Source organism: Haliotis asinina, chromosome 16 (genome assembly GCF_037392515.1).
Source record: "Haliotis asinina isolate JCU_RB_2024 chromosome 16, JCU_Hal_asi_v2, whole genome shotgun sequence".
NCBI lineage: Eukaryota > Metazoa > Mollusca > Gastropoda > Lepetellida > Haliotidae > Haliotis > Haliotis asinina.
Genome location: NC_090295.1, coordinates 43,267,548 through 43,288,627, shown reverse-complemented (window position 1 = coordinate 43,288,627; position 21,080 = coordinate 43,267,548). Strand labels below are relative to the sequence as shown.

Genomic DNA, 21,080 nt, shown 5'->3' with positions numbered 1-21,080 from the left:
GTTGATAAGTCAATGAGTGAGTTAGTGTTTCATAGCACTTTCCTCAAGACATATCAACCATGATCTGGTGATTCAAAATTACTTTCAAGCGTCCAAAATATTTATAGTGCCATTAGTTGATTTGTTGTTTAATGCCACTCTCAACAACATTCCAGCTATATGGTGGCGGTCTGTAATTTAGAGTAAATAATTAAGCCTAGACCAGACAGTCTAGTGATCACCAGCATAAGCAATGATCTATGCCACTGGGATACAATGACACATGTCAATCAGGCCCACCCCATCACATAAGTCGTCTCTTATCACAAGCATGTTTTACTGAAGATCAGTTCTATTCCAGACCTAAACGGGTCTCCAGGTAGATGAAAATTAAATAAAAAATATGTATAGTACACTAATTGGCATACTAAAGTGGACATGAACGGTCAATTTACACATCTTAGAGATGAGTGTACATCAGGAAACACGTTTTACTATTTTAAAGACTTAAACAATACCGCGAACACATGAATGAATAATCTGATATATTTCAGGTGAGACTTTTCAACCTTCTAAACTGTTTCCAGTCCATCACAAAACCTCACACAGATGAAAACATCAGCAAAAACAGCTGATATGTAACATGTTATATTTGGGGTTACACTTTCTGAGTAACAATCTAACATATGCTACATTTGACCACTTTCAACATGGCACTGTAATCATAGCTGATATGTATGACAAAAGAAGCTGAGGTCTATTCCCATTAAGACAGGGCGCTTTTTTCATCAGTTGGAGAAATGTATTTTGCAATTCAATTAGGCTGACATCTCGCATACCATATCAAAAGCAAAGTAACACTGTGTAAGGGAGTTTCAGATACTGTTTCACCTTAAATCATTAAAAATTGATCCTGACATCAACACTACTGGTACATACCGGGGTTAACATGAGCAAAGTAACATGCATATTTTCAAACCTCATCATACTAGTTAGATGATTTTCTGAAATATTGTTCGTTATTCACTCACCATCAACAAACTTGTCTGTCTCTTGAACATATTCTCCAATCTCTTTGAAGATGTCATTGATCTGTTTCTTGGCTTGACCAAAAAACTGTAAATGTGAGCGCTGGTTGTGTCCCCCATTTCCCATATTCCTAGCACGTCCCCCAATGTCCCCCTGCCCCCTCTGATCGACTTCTTCCATTCTACGCACTACTCCAGACATTTCTACTCTCCAGCAACCATTGACACAGTTATATATTGCATCCAACAAATCTTTGTGGTCTGTATAAATGGTCCGTCACGTTTCAACCTGTGAAAGAAAAGGACAACCTTCAAGGCAATGTCCTAAACTAAACTAGTGGTTAAACATAAGTGCATGAACTTGATTGAGTTCTGACTTCAATACTTTTTGCATTTATCCTATTAATGTGTATACATTAGGCATGGTGTGGATTGTGATTCTGCACAACATATTAAACAGAGACAGCAATCAAAATATATATATCTCAATAATTTACAATAAATACACAGCATTGAAGTTAATTCCTATAAACATGACATGAATAAGCCAATAACTAACTTAACAGACTGCTAACTTTATCATTAATCACATGAACTCACTTTCAGCACAATGACTCGCTTTAACAGTATTTCAATTATATTAATATACTGTACAGTAGAGGACGTAACGTGTACGCGAGACGGTCTCCCGTTACGCGTACAAGTGACTACCTGAGAGGGGGTCACTCATACGCGTGACTCCCTGATCACAGAGAGAGAAATTCTGCATGTCACACAAAAACATGTCTAAAATTGTTATTTGTGAAAATAATTAAACAAAATTTGCTACAGTCATTGACAGATGGTCAAGTTATTGGATGACGTGAATGAAAACATAAAAAGAGGAAATTAAATTGTCAAAAAATGACAAAAATGTGCAAAATTTGAGCAAAAATTGGCGATATTCAACTGCGAATTTCACCTATGTGCATAATTTTCAGAAACTTACATTTAGTATTTTCTGAAAGCTCATTTATCGTAGATTCATAATATATATGCAGTTTTCGATGCACACCAACGCACACCTGTTTGTTATTGTGTTGAAACATGTTTACTTTCTTCGAAACTGCGCGAATCGTCTCGCGTGGAAGTGACCGGGTTAGCGTGTCATTAATGGGAGGTAACTGATGCCTGACTAAATTGCCCAGTCAAAACATCCGTCTTGAGTCTGAGACTGTGTGAAGCGTGCGTAATGTACATGGCGATATTTCTTGCGTTACATCAAAGGGGTATAATAAATTTAAACAAAATCACGAATAACATTTTTTCATACGGACTACTCTTTTGTTGGAAGTATAATCGTTGGAAAACACGATTAAGAGTGGGGGTCACTTCTACCGATGTAAAAACAGTTTTACGTTTTATGTTAGCTGCCATACCAGTAGATATTAGACTTCAGACGACAATTTTCACCTATGTGTACACTTCACATAAACATGATTTTCATATTTTCTGAAAGCTTATTCAACGCAGATTTACCTCGTACATGTACTTGTTCGTGTACATTAACGCACATAGGTGTATCATCGTGTTGAAACAAACCTACCTTCCTCCCACCGCTCGTCACAGACACACACAGCGTCCTCACAATATAGTTACGCGTACGAGAGACGCTTCCCAGAAGCACGAACAAAAGTAGTCAGTTTTTGACGGCAATTTTCACCTATGTGCACATTTCACACAAACATGATGTTTATATTTTCTGAAAGCTTATTCCATGCAGATTTACCTCGTATAAGTACTTGTTCGTGTACACGAATGCACATAGGTGTACACTCGCGATGAAACACATCTACTTTCCACCCACCGCTCGTCACAGACACACACAAACGGCCTCACAATTTCGTCACGCGTACGAGAGACGCTACCCAGAAGCACGAACAAAAGTAGTCAGCCTTTGACGGCAATTTTCACCTATGTGCACATTTCTCACAAACATGATGTTTATATTTTCTGAAAGCTTATTCCATGCAGATTTACCTCGTATAAGTACTTGTTCGTGTACACGAATGCACATAGGTGTACACTCGCGATGAAACACATCTACTTTCCACCCACCGCTCGTCACAGACACACACAGCGTCCTCACAATTTCGTTACGCGTACGAGAGACGCTTCCCAGAAGCACGAACAAAAGTAGTCAGTTTTTGACGGCAATTTTCACCTATGTGCACATTTCACACAAACATGATGTTTATATTTTCTGAAAGTTTATTCCATGCAGATTTACCTCGTATAAGTACTTGTTCGTGTACACGAATGCACATAGGTGTACACTCGCGATGAAACACATCTACTTTCCACCCACCGCTCGTCACAGACACACAAACGGCCTCACAATTTCGTTACGCGTACGAGAGGCGCTACCCAGAAGCACGAACAAAAGTAGTCAGCCTTTGACGGCAATTTTCACCTATGTGCACATTTCACACAAACATGATGTTTATATTTTCTGAAAGCTTATTCCATGCAGATTTACCTCGTATAAGTACTTGTTCGTGTACACGAATGCACATAGGTGTACACTCGCGATGAAACACATCTACTTTCCACCCACCGCTCGTCACAGACACACACAGCGTCCTCACAATTTCGTTACGCGTACGAGTGACGCTTCCCAGAAGCACGAACAAAAGTAGTCAGCCTTTGACGACAATTTTCACCTATGTGCACATTTCACACAAACATGATGTTTATATTTTCTGAAAGTTTATTCCATGCAGATTTACCTCGTATAAGTACTTGTTCGTGTACACGAATGCACATAGGTGTACACTCGCGATGAAACACATCTACTTTCCACCCACCGCTCGTCACAGACACACAAACGGCCTCACAATTTCGTTACGCGTACGAGAGGCGCTACCCAGAAGCACGAACAAAAGTAGTCAGCCTTTGACGGCAATTTTCACCTATGTGCACATTTCACACAAACATGATGTTTATATTTTCTGAAAGCTTATTCCATGCAGATTTACCTCGTATAAGTACTTGTTCGTGTACACGAATGCACATAGGTGTACACTCGCGATGAAACACATCTACTTTCCACCCACCGCTCGTCACAGACACACACAGCGTCCTCACAATTTCGTTACGCGTACGAGAGACGCTTCCCAGAAGCACGAACAAAAGTAGTCAGCCTTTGACGACAATTTTCACCTATGTGCACATTTCACACAAACATGATGTTTATATTTTCTGAAAGCTTATTCCATGCAGATTTACCTCGTATAAGTACTTGTTCGTGTACACGAATGCACATAGGTGTACACTCGCGATGAAACACATCTACTTTCCACCCACCGCTCGTCACAGACACACAAACGGCCTCACAATTTCGTTACGCGTACGAGAGGCGCTACCCAGAAGCACGAACAAAAGTAGTCAGCCTTTGACGGCAATTTTCACCTATGTGCACATTTCACACAAACATGATGTTTATATTTTCTGAAAGCTTATTCCATGCAGATTTACCTCGTATAAGTACTTGTTCGTGTACACGAATGCACATAGGTGTACACTCGCGATGAAACACATCTACTTTCCACCCACCGCTCGTCACAGACACACACAGCGTCCTCACAATTTCGTTACGCGTACGAGTGACGCTTCCCAGAAGCACGAACAAAAGTAGTCAGCCTTTGACGACAATTTTCACCTATGTGCACATTTCACACAAACATGATGTTTATATTTTCTGAAAGTTTATTCCATGCAGATTTACCTCGTATAAGTACTTGTTCGTGTACACGAATGCACATAGGTGTACACTCGCGATGAAACACATCTACTTTCCACCCACCGCTCGTCACAGACACACAAACGGCCACACAATTTCGTTACGCGTACGAGAGACGCTACCCAGAAGCACGAACAAAAGTAGTCAGTTTTTGACGCCAATTTTCACCTATGTGCACATTTCACACAAACATGATGTTTATATTTTCTGAAAGCTTATTCCATGCAGATTTACCTCGTATAAGTACTTGTTCGTGTACACGAATGCACATAGGTGTACACTCGCGATGAAACACATCTACTTTCCTGCTACTGGCCACAGACACACACACACCGCCCTCACAACATCAACAGACGTTCGAGAGGCAAATGTAGTCGGTTTTGACGACGATTTTCACATATGTGCCAGTTTCATAGAAACATTAACTTAACATGTTCTGAAAGCATATTCAATGCAGATTTACACCATACAAGTACTTGTTCAAGTACACGAACGCACATAGGTGTGGCATCGCGTTGAAACACATCTACTTTCCTCCCACTGCTCGTCAGACACTCAAACCTTACTCACAAGATCGTTACGACTACGAGAGACGCCTTTTGCCACGGGAGCAGACCCGGTGCACAATATGTTCACTCGCATCAGGTGGTAAGTAACTTCGGAGGACTGCATGATCTTTAATAGTTTAAGCAAAATGTATTCTTGAACACACTGCATGCAGGAATTACCACTCATTTCCTTAAGTTTTATGTCATTGTCATCAACACGTAATGTTATAGAAATGCGATTTCTCCACTTTTAAACAGATGACGTGAATGTGATAAAAAAAAGAGTTATTTAGACGGAGATTTATGTATTCATATATATTGTTTCCAGTCTAAGTAAACTTAGCCTCAGTACTTTTCCTTACGCTCCATTACTGAGTCTAACAAAACCTTATGGGAGGTCGCGTCAGGTAACCTTTGGGACTGACCAATCAGAACACAGCTTTCCAAATCGCGAAAGTGCACATTCGCACACACCTTTTGAACTTTTTATCTCGAAAAGGTTCGTACCCGAACGATTCCGAATGTTGTTTAGCGTATGATCGCTTCTGGGTGATTCACACGGCGCACATTACAACCATGACAACAGAGTTAACTGTCTCCGAAAACAGTGTTTTGGCAATATGCAAGGGATCTCATCTTGCAGAAATATTAGCCAATGGTCACCATGTCAACAGAAACCCCAAAGCGTATATATCGCAGGTCAAATATCTGTATTTTCTGCGGATTGTTGTTTGTGGAGAGAGCTGTGCCCCTAAGTAGTAGCCGTTGTCTGATTGGTTAAATCTATATAACCGTCTCGCTATTGATTGGACGGTCATAGGTCGCTCAAAGGTTGCCTGATGCGACCTTCTGCTAGGTTTTGTTAAACTCAGTGGTGGAGTGTAAGGAATAACATTGAGACTGAGTTTACTTAGACTGACATTGTTTCAAAGCTGTATTATTAGTCAACTACAGCAATAAAATCAGTCGAGCCATCCCTGTTACACACGGAAGATGCCACTTCCCTGAGCAGATTTTGCTCACCTACATATCAACTGAATTTTTGTCACAACTGAATAAACATGATTCTGTCTTTTACCAGCTTAACAACACCAAACAAAATAGTTAGCATTTAATTGTGCGTTTTTAAGTTTATCACGGACGATAAAAGCATCGTAAGCAGGAAACTGCACAGTGGCTGGCAGTGTCCACAAGACAGCCGTGTCAACTGTCTGCAAATATGCTGTCTCCAAACCCAATAAATGGGTATCCAGTCTCCTACCTGTATATTCAGGGCTAATCAACTGCAGTCATAAACTATGCCTGACTGCATCCTCTTCATTCCGGCTTAATCATTGCTGGAAAACAGTGTCGTGTGTGATATTGCATAATCTGTGTGAAATTTATTTGTGTTTCATTCTGTCAGGGGACAAATACAATTCGCCGTACTGAAGAATTTTGAACATGCACCTGTGTCCGAGAATATATAACTATTTCCATAGTTATACTAAATACATATAAAACAGTCAGTGAAAGGTTACGTAATTATGACAAATAATGCAAAACTCCCTGGTATACACATATTTCTTCATTCTGCAGATGATGGCTGAAAAGGCTGTCCAAACCAACATGCTGGAATGTAGCTGGGTCTGGTTGTCTTCTCCTGTCCATGCTGTCGTCCAGGAAGGAAAACCCTTCCTATTTCACGCATATACATAAAATATATATTTCTGTGTTGGCTTTGAATGTATTGTTTTTATCTATGAATACTGTTTAAATCATCTACCAAAGTAAAAGATAGGAAAGCCGATGATAGTGTTGACAACGACGCACAGCACTTTCAAGTACTCTTCGAAGATAATCAGTACAAGAATAACTCCTTCATACCAAAACAGAACACTTTGAAAAACATTATAACATTAAGCAATAAAAATCTGTTTATAAGTCGTCGATCAGTAATGCTATGGACAATATTTTGAGTTTGTAATCATCTGGAACAATTTTATTCCTTTCTTCCTCATAAATATGTCATCTCATTATCACGTGAGAGATCGTTATCACGTGATCAGTTCAATCGGAATGAAGTAAGAAAACGCTATTTTGCCCACCTCCATGCGACTTGAATATTTGTCACCACAAAATAAACATTTCTATGGCCTTTCACAGATTATCAAACACAAACAGGAAACGGAATACATATAATTAGCATTTAATTATGTGTTTTCAAGCTATCATAAAATATACCTCGAACGACAAAGGCACCGTAAACAGGAAATTGCACAATCGCCCCCCGTGTCCACCAGATAGCCGTGTAAACTGTCTGCAAACTCATTAGATGTACACACCCTGAAGTAACGTGCTGTACTGCATCACACCTGTTGCCTGTCTCCACCTGTATATTCAGTGATACCCAACTACAGTCATTAACTATGCCTGGCCGCGTTCGGCCCAGTCTTCACTCCAGTGTCACGTGTGTGATACAATAAATTGCGTAATCCAAATGAAAGTTAATTGTGTTGCATTCGGCCAAAAAGATGAACCAAGACAAGCACAATTCGCCGCACTGATCTATTTGAAATATGTACCTGTGTTTCATAAACAGCTGTACTACATACTGTGATACATCTAAAACATTCAGTGAAAGCTTCATACATTTTCGTTTTTATAACAAATAATGCAATGTTCTCAGGAATGTGCGTGTTCCCTCATTCTGCTGACTCCTGGCGGAAACGGGCATTTGGCCGTTCCCAGTCCAACGCAGCATGCAGGATTATACACGGGGCTGGTTGTCTTCCACTGGCCATGCTGTCTTCCAGGAACGAAAACCTTTTCTGTTTCAAGCATATACATAGAATATGTGTAAACAAGAAAGTCCCAGTTTTTACCTGAAGTAGATCTGGTAATGTGTGTTGTTAGTTTTGTTGTAGAAAAGGTATGTATGCAAATACGTATGTATTCGATCTAATTGAAGTTGCCTGTGTGTGTACAGGGTAAGTGAAACAACACATTCTTACCTGAATATACTGTGCACACTGAAGGGGATGGAGGAATGATGTCTTCCAGGATGAGGGATGTTACGCAAATCGCCGACATGATGCACAATTCTTCAGAAAATGATGATTTGTAGACTTAACATGATCTTACCGAATGCGTAATGTATTCGCCAGGTCATATGGAGTTTGATTGAAAGAGGGGGCGAAAGATATTAAAACCTGCAGGGGGCGTTATGTTTCCTTATTTAAATTTGTATTTTCGTACTTTTTTCATTTCGAAATTATGTCACAAAGTGTGATTTCTTTTTTTAAATGCCTTTATCAAATTTCCGAAGGCATAAATTAGGTTCAATTTACTTATATGCATTTTCATGATCAACAAGTCATCATTCGCAAGCTGGACCGTACAGAGGAACACCATCCTCAACTTGCAATAAGCAAACACGAGATCAGTGAGCCGCTCACCAGAAACCTTATAAAAGTTACCGTCTAATTAGTTTGTGTTCTTCCCAACTTCTGTCATTTTACACAATGCACATCTATTTACGGTGGTCTTAAAAGAAACATCATTTCTCTTTCAAGAGGTTCAGAAACGTCACTTCCGAAAAATATGCAAATGAGTTAATAGTTTTCGCAGGATTACTTTTGACGAAATTGGCAAAGTTTCGATTCATGCAAGATGCGGTAGGGGTCGTATTAGTTTCAAAATATTCTGTACCTTTCTGCAAGATGATTACGTTGACATTTCCACCAGTAATACATTCAAATGAAATAAATCACCTTTTCATGAGCGATGAGTTGATTTTTGTGTAATTGGCATGTGTAAACAGCCGACCTTGGGCGTGGTATTCTGCTTTCCCGATGTTTTCACGTGCCGAAAAAATCGAAAATACAGAGGCCAAGTATGCATCAACCTAGGATGATTGTAAATATTTTGTCGGACAAACAACTTGTATTCTGCAGGTTGTAATCTGTTCAGTGCAAATGACGAAAGCGTGGCATCCGAGATCGAAAAACCTGTTCATTCACGACTGTCAAGTACCCCACCACCCTTGGGGATTTTACGGGACGCTTTAATTACCCTGCATCGTGTTCGCACCCAATCGAGGTGGTTCCACGGTGATTGAATTAATTAGGGGGAAGCGCTTCAGTTAGTACCGCGGAGCGCACCGTCTCGCGGACAAGAGACGATAGGCCGTCTCGCGTACACGTTACGTCTCGGACTGCTGTAGTTGGCAAAATTCAGTTGCAAGAGTAAGTGGTGTGGTTTAAAATACTTTCAACACAATTCCGCAGACTGGAACACTACATCACAATGGAATGTAACTGTTTTACAGTATATGTGTAACCGTAAGTATATCCAAATCAGCCTTTCCAACATATTGTTCTGAAGTCTTAGCAGGTTCAATACAAATGATATCCATGACCAGTGAAAATGAACCTAACCTCTGGTGTGTCATGATCAAATGTAACAGTGCAACATTTTTTTCATTCTGAACCAGTGCTCTGTACCTGGGGCATATTTTTGGATCTCAACTTGGAACAATAAACTCACATAGCCTGGACTTAATCTTATGAGCCAAAACATTACCTCCAGAGTTATCACAAATATTTAGTTCCTGTCTTTAAAGTGATCTGCACCCAATGACTACTGAACCGGGCCTGCACCGTTTTCTGCAAGTGGTTGAATTACAAAATCTAATAGTCTCTTGTGACATATCAACTTTTATGAGACCAGTAAATTATAACAACATGTATACAGGTCTATTGATACTAATTAATCATTTCATGTTGTGTAATTAATGATCAATAACATACACAGGTTCAAGCCTGGTACAAACCGAAACCAATCTGAAGACTACAGGCATGGTTCTGATAGTGTCTTTCTCGCAATTCTTCATCACACAAAATCGACGACTGCGCTAAAGAATAAACCCATACACTAATAATGGTGACAGACAGGTGGAAATGTCCATGTGATTCCACAATTACATAACTCGATTCCTTTAAATCTCCAACAAAAAACCTTCGGACACAAACCAAATCAGATTCGAAGAATGACATTCACTAGGCGTAAAGGACATGCAGTTATTCCTTGATTACTATACACAGATTGTAAATTAAAGGCTGGCACAAATGTGATCGACTGAAGGTGTGACAGTGGCACTTGTCCTTCGTTGCCATACGACTGTGAATAAACACCGAAATGCTTAACCTGATGCATAACACATGCTGTATACCTTGTAAGCATCCATGATGAAACGAACTCTCGAAAGTACACGCGAGACTGAGGCAAAGTGTCGAAAAGGAAACTCAGTAGAAAAACGAACAAAGAGCAGCCTAGGTGCAAGTAAAACACTGGTTTATGAACAGGCAAAATGTTACTCTGAAATGTTGATAATGGCATATTAATTCGGATTATGTGTCTCGAATATAAGATAATATTTGGTCTCGAATCAGTAAATACGAACTGGGTAAAAGTTGAGAAAATTATAACTTCAAATTGGTCCGTCATGCTAGCCATGATAACAAGTTACTTAGGTCACTGCACCTAATGAACTTTGTCTATCATTTTAAGGAACATATTTATATAAGCGTTTATAAGGATCGCGTGTAATGGTGTTACAGATGAATGTATAACACGTATGTTGTACATTTCTTTCACGGACCAATTTGTTACCAAAACGAGGGCACCATTTCCACATTTTTAAACTTAAAGGTGAATCATATATACCTGTATGTGACTTCATATTTACCTGATTTCAGTGTTATTATTCGTTGTTATGACTGATTTAGTTTCTTTGAATTTATGTATTTCAGTTCATTAGAAGAAATGTGACGACATCTCATAGGATCTTGCGTCAGTTGAATTTTCAATCAGTCAGCTAGCGTCGAGGCTGTTAAACTCTCTTTTCGTCTGAGCAAAACGTTCAGACAACAGTTTTGTACCTTATAATCGAACGCGGGTTAAACCACCGTGCACGATATATGTATCCAGCTGCAAAATCTAGTTATTCTACAAGCTTTGACCAGTTTAAATTGCTTTGTTTCAGTTTCTGGGAGGAGAGAGGGTGTTACTTTTATCAAATGCAAAAAGATCATTTCACTTCAGAATCTAAGATTTTACAGTTTGACACGAAAGGTTAACGTCCTTTCCTGAAATGTTTGAAATCAACAATCCATGCCCATTCCAACGGGTGACTAACGGAATTACGTGGTCACACTCGCTGACTTGGGCGATGAATGTCATCGTGTGTCAAGATTGGCGCACTCGCTGACAAGCACTGCATGGATTGTCTGGATATTTACCATTTTCAACAAGGCGGACCTCGGTTGTTCACAACGAGTCATCAAATATCAAATTAAGTGCATTTTCCTGGTTCATATCACTAGATACGGAACACATTCTGACGAGAATCACATTTTGCAGATTTGTAGTATAAATGTGTATTACAAGTGAATCTTAATTCGAAATTGAACCAAGTCCACAATTTCATAACAACCAACTGCACTAAAGGCGGGCACTTTTGATTGACGTTTCAAAGTGAAATAAGAGCGTCGATGCTGTTTACTGAAAATGAATGTACGAGATCAAAATGTGGATGACCTCAGTTATGATCAGGTATAGCAACATGTTACAATCAAAGTCCAGGTACTCCGTGTTTTTTGTTTTAGAGGCTGCACGTCACAGTCACTCTGACTCGACCTTGCGCTTTAAATTATGGTGTGTCAACGTACTGTTGTTATTTATTCCTTCTGCGGTGTAGGATGCAGAACATTACAGCTTTGTACCGTGTCAGGATTTTCTGTTTGTTGTCTAAGAGGTTGATGGTACCAGCTGCATTACACAGTGTCATTCTCAACATGTTCCTGCTGTTATTTCAGAGGCTGAAAGCGGCAGTACATTATACTGTGGTGAGGATATGTCGGGAAGTTGGTGATGACCTAAATGTCTCCATCAACAAGCAGGTGGTAGCTTGTATTGCAGAGACAACATGGAGACAGTTTGAGACATACTCACACGATCTGGAGATGTTTGCAAGGTACTTCAGGACAAACTGGGTGTATGCCTCGGGTTGATGAAACATTTGATCATATCTTATTAAAACTCTACTGGCTAGCGACCAGTTATCTGTGCGTACCAGTTATCGCCAACACCTGGCTGTAGCGCTTGCGCAGACAGCTTTACTTGTACTTCTGTAGTAATTCACACATTGACACGTCCCTGAAAATCGATTGGTTACAATGGTTAAAATTACCGTGAGTATTTTACGTTATACATGTTACAAATATGAATCCCTGGGAAGACAAGACCCAAACATGTCGAGGGTATGTCACGTGACCATTAGCGTGTTGACTTGAAATTTCATAAACAATGAGAATTGAATGAAAATCATCCAGGCGGTGTTGTGAATCTATTACTTGACAATTCAGTCCATAAAAAGTGCAGATTTTAATTTGTCTGAACATACCCATAATGCCAACATTCAATCACTTAACTTTGAATTGACCCAAATTTCCATCTCCGTTTTATGGATTCGACAGATACCATGCAGACAATAATGACAAAATATAACTGTCAATTTTCATCTTTATCTTTTCGTTTTTCGAGAAAACAAACATTGTGAAAATTGCAAACTACTACTCGAAATGTCCACTTTCATAAGTTCAACACATCTGACATCTCCATATTCCCATCAGCTTACCTATATCAGCATCCGTCAACATTCACAGTGAGTGCAAGTCTTGTTCTTTTTAAATATCCCTTTTTAAACACAAATTCCAATTATGAGATTTCTTCAAAGCATCAAGGTTTGAAACACAATAGTTTTATTACCAAGTTTATGTCAGATTAGGTGAATGACATAAAAAAATTCAGATATGGCGATAATTGGTCTTGTTCGTTGTTAGAGAAGCACAATAAACACTACCACGCTTCCTGTTGACCGTGTTTCAGAGAAACACGATCAGCAGCTGTAAACAAGCAGAAAACATCGGTAAATAGCTGATCTATCATCAAGACAAATTTTATTTCATTCTGATAAGAAATAATAGAGCAAATCATTAAAAAACGCTTAAATATGGCGATAACTGGTTGCTAGCCAGTGTGCATCTTTATAAAATGTGATTGTGATGAGTATCTCTGTTGTTTTTGCATGTTCCTGGGAAAGATTTCTGCATTTTTTTTTTATAATCATTCTGTCTAAGAAGATAGGCCTTGTTTGGGGTTGGTTTATTTTGACAAGAAGCCTATACCTCACCCTACAGCTTATGCCCTAACCAAAACCCAAACCTGTGAAACAGTCAAATGAAATAGAATACATTTCAAATAGGGATTATTGGGGACCTGTTCCAGTCTTAAGAGTACTCATGACAAATGAGGTAGTATAAACTTTCAAGAAGATGGATGTGGGACACTCTTTACAGTTTTAAGAAATAAAGGCTTTTGTTCAATGCTGCACCGAAGAACATTTAAGATGTTTAAACTGTAGTGTGTTTAAGCAAGGGACTCATGAAATAAGCCTATTTTCACCCAACAGTAACTCGGTACATGGCAGTATCAGATGGTAGCATGACCATCCAAAGATGTATATTCGTGAATATACGTCCTCGGACTATGTAATACTGTATCTGCTCATAGGCAGTGTTTTCTGTGCTTGTCAGAAACCAGTGATTGTGAATTAGAATCGCAGATTCGCTGTGGTCAAGTTTTCAGGTTTGTCAGCACCATGCATATGCTTATCGGTTACACCCTGTCTTTCCTCCCAAATAAGACCCATGAAGGTCCACGGTAGAATAAGTCTTGAGCAACCCATGCTTGCCATAAAAGGCGACTCTGCTTGTAAGAGGCGACTACTGGGATCAGGCGGTCAGGCTAGCTGACATGGTTGACATGACATCGGTTCCCGATGACACAGATTGATGCTCATGCTTTTGATCACTGGATTGTCTGGTTCAGACTATTATTTACAGACTCACTCACTCACTAATAAAGTTCATAATTCATGTGATTGATGCACTCTGAACTTCTGCTGTTATCTTCACTATTCTCCCAGGCATGCCAAGCGCAGCACAGTGTTACCTGAAGATGTAAAGCTGCTTGTGAGGAAAAGTCCAAAACTGGTACGTCATAATCCAAAAGATCTAAGGTCTTGGTTAGAACTGGTCGTCAGCAATCCATGCTAGTTGATTAATTGATTAGGGTCGTAAGACTCATGGCACTGGTTGACACACGGTATCAAATCCCAATATCACTATCACTGCTCACATTTATCTACCAGACTGCCATCATATAGCTAGAAAATTGCTGATTTCTCTATTAAACAACAAAAAAAAAAAAAAAAATACTGTCATTACAGTTATTGTCATACCCCACTAATGCAATGCAAGCATGAAGCTGAGCCCATTTTACACATTTGGTTAAAATACCATTATTGGTGGTCCGATTACTTGAAGTAATCGAAGATTGGTCAAAATAACTTAAACAACCAAGCAATTGATCATGTTTTCTCAAAGGTTCTGGAACACTTGTTTGCATCAACAATATTTGTTCACAAGGTTGGTTTGGTCTGTTTCATTTCAAAAGCACTAAGCATAGAATAGGCCTTCAGCAACCCATGCTTGCCATAAAAGGCGACTATGCTTGTCATAAGAGGAGACTAATGGGATAGGGTGGTCAGCCTTGATTGACACGTCATCAGTTCCCAATTGCGCAGATCGATGCTCATGTTTTTGATCACCGGATTGTCTGGTTCAGACTCGATTATTTACAGACTGCCGCCATATAGCTGGAATATTGCTGAGTGCGGCGTAAAACTAAACTCACTCACTCACAAGCACTACAAGCACATGCCAAGTCATGACTGAATTTATCTTATAGACTCAGGGAATTCCTGTTCGTAACATATTAGTCATCCTTCATGTATGCGAAATTTGCAAATGCAATTTACAAAACTACAAAAGGACTACATGTTTTTCTCCTTAATATTAACAAACATAACCAGGAAAATATAATAAATGATGCTAACCAGTTCTTTTCAATGATTTGTAAGCTGCAATGAACTGTCATATGAATCATCAGTTATGAGATTTTGACCACTTGCCAACACTACATACCATCACTTGTTAAAATGACGGCCTTGGATTAATGTGATGTGTTCTTTGAAGAAAACTGTGAGACATTCCACGTTAACAAGGTTTTCACCCATGAGTGTGCCAGCTGTTAAGCAGTCTGTAAAACCTGCTACAATTGGAGCAACATTTTTTGTTATGAGAACCTTCAGTATAAAACTCAGTAGCATGGTTACTTAAGAAAAAAACAGGGCGTTGATTTTCAGAGCTCTCATCGAACTAAGATAGTCAAAGGTTAATGTTATTTAATGGCACTTAACTCTATCTTGGTGCTAAAAGAACTTCGAAAATCTAGGCCCTGGATTGGAGTGAGTATAGTTTTACACAGAACAGGATTCATGTAAGATCCGAGGGTGTTTTTGGCTCTTAGATAAGACATATAGTGGTGTAGGCTGGTTAATACCCGTCACTTAACCAACAAGTATTGAGGCGGTAGATAACACATATAGTGGTGGAGGCTGGTTAATACCCGTCACTTAACCAACAAGTATTGAGGCGGTAGATAACACATATAGCGGTGGAGGCTGGTTAATACCCGTCACTTCACCAACAAGTATTGAGGCGGTAGATAACACATATAGTGGTGTAGGCTGGTTAATACCCGTCACTTCACCAACAAGTATTGAGGCGGTAGATAACACATATAGCGGTGTAGGCTGGTTAATACCCGTCACTTAACCAACAAGTATTGAGGCGGTAGATAACACATATAGTGGTGTAGGCTGGTTAATACCCGTCACTTAACCAACAAGTATTGAGGCGGTAGGTAACACATATAGCGGTGTAGGCTGGTTAATACCCGTCACTTCACGAACAATTATTGAGGCGGTAGATAACACATATAGCGGTGTAGGCAGTTTAATACCTGTCAGTTTACCTACAAGTGTTAAGGTGCCTCGTCTGTGTTGTCCCCAGCTGGAACACATCAACTCACTCCACAGACAGCTCATAGCCCACAAGGAGGAGCCCAGCAGGAAGAGGGGAGCCAGGCCGAACAAGAAGAAGTCTGTGGCTGCACCACAATCCAACTATGAGACAGATGAGAACTCCAATATGTAGGATTATGCAAATGCAGCTATTTAGGACTGATATTTGTGATTCACATTTTGAGTAATATACTTTGGGACATTTTTGTTTTGGACAATGTACAGAACAGATGAGGATACTAATATGTCTGAGTGAAGATACATCAATGTTCACATTGTGAATCATTTGCTTGTCTAGAAACTGCAGGTTGTCTTACTGTGTGTGAAACTATGTTACCCCCAGGGCGTAGATTTTCAAAGCTGTTCTAAGATAAGATTGCTAAGATAGTCGAAAGGGCCATTCATTGACATGAACTTACGACTATCTTAGCAGAAAGAGCGATTAAAAAATCAAGTCCTAGGCTGGCAAAAATCATACATTGTTTGCCTGCAAGCAGAAGAAAATTATGTTTTTTATCTTGTTATTCTCTGTATTTATTTATGTATATTTGTTGTATATTGTCTGTAAGTAAAACTCTCGATATGAATGTTAAGTGATGTGTTTTGTTTCCTGTGTTGTTGTGAGGATACTATACGGCTCTATGTAACCTTATACTTGCACAAAAGATTCAACGAAGATTTGCAATTTGGCCTGCATAAATAGGTAATAATTGAATAGCATTACATCATTACCAAGCATCCTTTATATCCTTGCATAGCTGTAGTTTCAAGATTCTTGGCGACATAAACTGCAGGCAGTATGTGTGTTTATGAATAACCAAAAACTTTGTTTTGTCTGGCTATTGCAAGTATGATAAAAGTATGCCATTATTGCATGTGTGTTGGATAGATAACTAGATGGAGACTCCATTAATACTGCTATTTTCATACAAAACGATGATAGACTTCCTCTCAAAACAAGATGCTTAAGCGTTTTATAGCTCAAATTCCTACACAAAACACAAAAGAAACTAAAACTCATATTTTGTTGCAATAACAAGGCAGCCAAGTACTACTGCCAGTGATCAAATCGTTCAATAATAATAGTCGTGTTTCTGCAAAACAACATGAAAATTTTGCAAAAAGTCATTTAATACTTTCTGCAGTAATCATGTGTCCATTCCAAGTCAAAATATAAAGGTGGAGAAGGTCCTTAATAACGTGAGAAGTAAACTAAAAATTAAAAACAGACTAAAATATAAAAATCCATTTTTGACTGCCTTTATACGCTAAAATGTCAAAGAAAGTTGGAAAAAGTCAATTTGTACAAACATTCACTTTGGGAAAAAAACATGATTTGGCTAATCTGTTGTATATTGAATAACCCCGCTGGATGTTTGTGAAATAAAAGTGAAAATAGACGTATACTCGAGAAAATTAGAAACATGAGATCTGAATCATTGGTAATAAGGAGGTTAATTCTTTTTAGTTTCTTTGTGTGCAGATATACACCAGTGCAAATGTTAAACACCACCCACATCTTGACAATATATTCGCCTTGGGGTATGTAATGCACAAATGGGATGGTGCTTTGTCTGCTATGAAGCCACCATTGTAATTAAGGCATGAGAATCATTACAAGAGACAAATTATCAGAAATGTTGAATGTATTCATAACGTTTGTCCAGCACTTAAAATGCAGAAAATAAATTTGAATTGAACCAACTGCAATTGTCAGCCACCAACCATGAACAATGGACCAATGCAATTCAGCACATTTATGGATTATGTAATGCACAATCTCTCTGTTTAGACTCACCAATATTAGGTATAACCACCCTGTGAACAGATAACACGTCTTCTCATTCTGTGAACAAGTTCCGATTCTCCATATTGGAATCCTCTGCCAATCCCATTGAAGTGCCTGAGCCAGTTCTTAGTTTGCACAGTGGGATTCCTCCTGAATTGCTGACCCATTACATCCCACACATGTTCAGTGGGATTTTAATCTATGTTTCGGGCTGGTCAGTAGGGGAAAGACTCAACTGGGTTCCTCTGTTGGAAGTGAGTGACAGCACAAACTCCATGACGCCAAGCATTGTCATCCATAAATATTGGTCTCGATGCTAGTGGGTGCCTATCAAAATGTGGTACGACCAGATTGTCAAGAATTTGTTGGTAAACTTGCCCATTAAGAATTCCACGCACTTATATTGGCTGTTCAAATCTCTCAGATAAACTGATTTTCAAGAGAAAAGATTGGTTAACTTATACCCTTAAATGCACGCATTTAAAATGAACTGACATTTGTTCATGACCTAACAAGCAGGCGAAATGTGGATACTTGTTGGGAATCGGATTGGTTGTGCTCGTGCGAATTTTTTATACTTGGTGGTGCTTAGCATATGCACAGATGTATACACGGTCCATGGTCCTTGACCGTGACATTTCAACATGACGGCACTGACCTGATATAGCAGGTACGACGCGCAACGTCTCCGTAACACCAGTCTCGATGTCATGGATTGGCCTACCCATTCCGGAGATATGGAAGATACTGGAGATGAGCTTTAAAGACGAGTGTGGGGTGGAAATGATCCATCTCGCAGCCTCCGGTAAAAGACCTCTTCCTCTATACACCTTTGCCATCGATGTTCGACTGATGTTATCAAAGCATGTTTCTTCTAGACTTTTGAACCGTCGGGATTATGTGGCTAACGATTTATTCATATTTTGGAAAGTGATACATACCTGAAGAGACTAGATCAAGGCAATTATGCGAGTGGTGAAGAAGTTCAAATCCACCTTCGTCGATCGCAGCAGTGACAGTGACTTATTTCTGTACTGACGCATTGCCCTCACACACGCCTCAGAGCACTCTTTTCTTTCTCAAGTGCACAGGCCTCTCAGTGTATTCTCATGCCTCCATTTAACATAGCATGCTTCATGTACTGGCTAGACAAAACTAGAATGCACCATGTTCACACCATTGATATCGAAAAAGGTAGAGCCTACCTTCGTAAACACTTGGGCAGTCTTGGTTTTCTTGGGGTTTTTTTTGTTTCTTTGTTTATTGTTGTTTATAAATATTGTTGTTTCCTTTGGGGTTTTTTTCTGGCGAAAGTCATCTCAAATACCACTGCAGTTTTGAAACTTGTTTTGAGTCCTGTGGTGAATCTGAGTTTCAGTCATGGCCACAAATTGTCGCGAGAACCTTTGTGGACCAGCTTCAAACAGCTCATCACGAAACATGTCCTTAGCGCATTTTTTATCTGACCTTGGATGCTTTTTCTCAACCATTCTACGTGCGCTGCTGAAAGAGATAGATATTTTACGTCCGCTTCCTTAAATTCATGTAACGTACATTTGAAAAAAAAACAGTTTTGTTTCACGTGTATTTTCAGTGTATACACTGGACAGTACCCTGAAGAATTTTGTGAGGTTTACCACACTGAGTTTGGTTTCTAAATGGATGCATCGTTGGATGGACAGAAGAGGGAACGAACGAAGTAACGTTTGCCTCCTCTGGAGTACCAATGAACTCATCACATTTATGTGAACACATTATCACTGAGACTACGTATGGCTATTTCGGACTGATTTATAAACAAATGCTCATGATACAGTCGGTGTTACGACATCGTACACAGATCATTCGTCGTTGTTAATGTCGTTGTGAACTTATGTCTTATGCCGTCGCTGTCTGTCTCGGTCCCTGATCCACATTGTGTTCCCTGCTGCCTAACCTTCCCTGCAGTGAGGCTGTAAATAAGGCAGGTCTGGATTGCCTCAGGTTCTGCCTTGAATCTCTCAACTCTCCTTTTGTCAATATAAATGGGTATATTAGCCCCGATTAAAACTTCTTATATTCAGGGACTAAGCGTTAGTCAACATCCGTCATTGTTTGGACACTTGATAATGAACGTTTGTCGTGTGATGTAGAAATGCACATAAACACCAGATGTTAGGCCTGGACCACCGTGTACGTGACACATACTATAAGTACGTTTCCTTCTTCCATGGTACGAAAGACCTAATGGATCGCTAGCCCATGGCTAGTAAAATTCCAGTCGGACCAGTAAATCGCCACAGTTACTTGCCCGACTGGGTCTGATAAAAGTGTTTATCATATTAGCATCTTATTGATGAAACCCGTGTTAATATTCAAAGTTTGGCTAGTGGATTGTTTTGTGGGCTGTCAGGCATAGCTAGCCCGACTGGTAACCAAAGTTTGGAAACTACTGCGCACACCTCGTTTCCCTGCCCGTGGCTTGTTGCCATTTTCTTCTCTTGTCTAATGTTCGAGTGGCCTAATGCAAGGGAAGCAACTCTTGTTGGAGTATTTAACGAATTGTCTGAAGGGTCACGTTCATCTTAACGAAATAACAGGAATGTATGTGTTCTGCTAAACTATCCTACCTTTGGTAAAGGCAATATTGGCTGCTATATATAGAATAGTAAACCAAGAGAGTACAGAAAATGTCAGTTTCCCTTTATTACGATTACACGTAGTATATCAATCAATATAGCATAGATAACAGGAATATCAGTCAGTACATTGAGAGTTAGTGAGTGAGTTTAGCTTTACACCGCACTCAGCAATATTCCAGCGGTCTGTAAATAATCGAGCCTGGACCAGGCAATCCAGTGATCAAAACCATGGGCATCAATCTGTGCAATGGGAAACCGATGACATGTGTCAACCGAGTCAGCGAGCCTGACCACCCGATCCCGTT

At 39.6% G+C, this 21,080-nt stretch overlaps 2 protein-coding genes across 3 annotated transcripts in view; one reads left to right on the top strand and one right to left on the bottom strand.

Moving 5' to 3' along the window:
• Window positions 1-10,607, bottom strand: part of LOC137267965 (mitofusin-2-like) — a 37,211-nt gene extending 26,604 nt beyond the window's left edge. The window contains exons 1-2 of one of the 2 annotated variants that reach the window (XM_067802425.1): window positions 10,549-10,607; window positions 1,011-1,296 (exon numbers count right to left, since the gene is read on the bottom strand). In XM_067802425.1, coding sequence (XP_067658526.1) covers window positions 1,011-1,209 — 199 coding nt within the window. In that variant the 5' untranslated portion in view covers window positions 1,210-1,296; window positions 10,549-10,607. Of the gene's footprint in view, window positions 1-1,010; window positions 1,297-10,548 lie in introns of those variants that run through there. The other variant, XM_067802424.1, reaches the window with a different exon arrangement.
• A 1,188-nt stretch (window positions 10,608-11,795) lies between these two features.
• On the top strand, window positions 11,796-16,958 carry LOC137268352 (centromere protein S-like). The gene is made up of 4 exons (XM_067802905.1): window positions 11,796-11,930; window positions 12,194-12,351; window positions 14,365-14,431; window positions 16,355-16,958. Exons 1-4 carry the CDS (start codon window positions 11,886-11,888, stop codon window positions 16,496-16,498), a joined length of 414 nt encoding a protein of 137 aa, XP_067659006.1. The 5' UTR covers window positions 11,796-11,885; the 3' UTR covers window positions 16,499-16,958.
• Window positions 16,959-21,080: the final 4,122 nt, after the last annotated feature.

What these genes read in the sequence shown, in the direction of transcription:
- LOC137268352 (XM_067802905.1), top strand. Translation starts at nt 11,886, where the DNA reads ATGAATGTACGAGATCAAAATGTGGATGACCTCAGTTATGATCAG. An exon ending in GATCTGGAGATGTTTGCAAG is followed by an intron (nt 12,352 to 14,364) that starts GTACTTCAGGAC and finishes CTATTCTCCCAG; the next exon opens with GCATGCCAAGCGCAGCACAG. An exon ending in TGAGGAAAAGTCCAAAACTG is followed by an intron (nt 14,432 to 16,354) that starts GTACGTCATAAT and finishes TGTTGTCCCCAG; the next exon opens with CTGGAACACATCAACTCACT.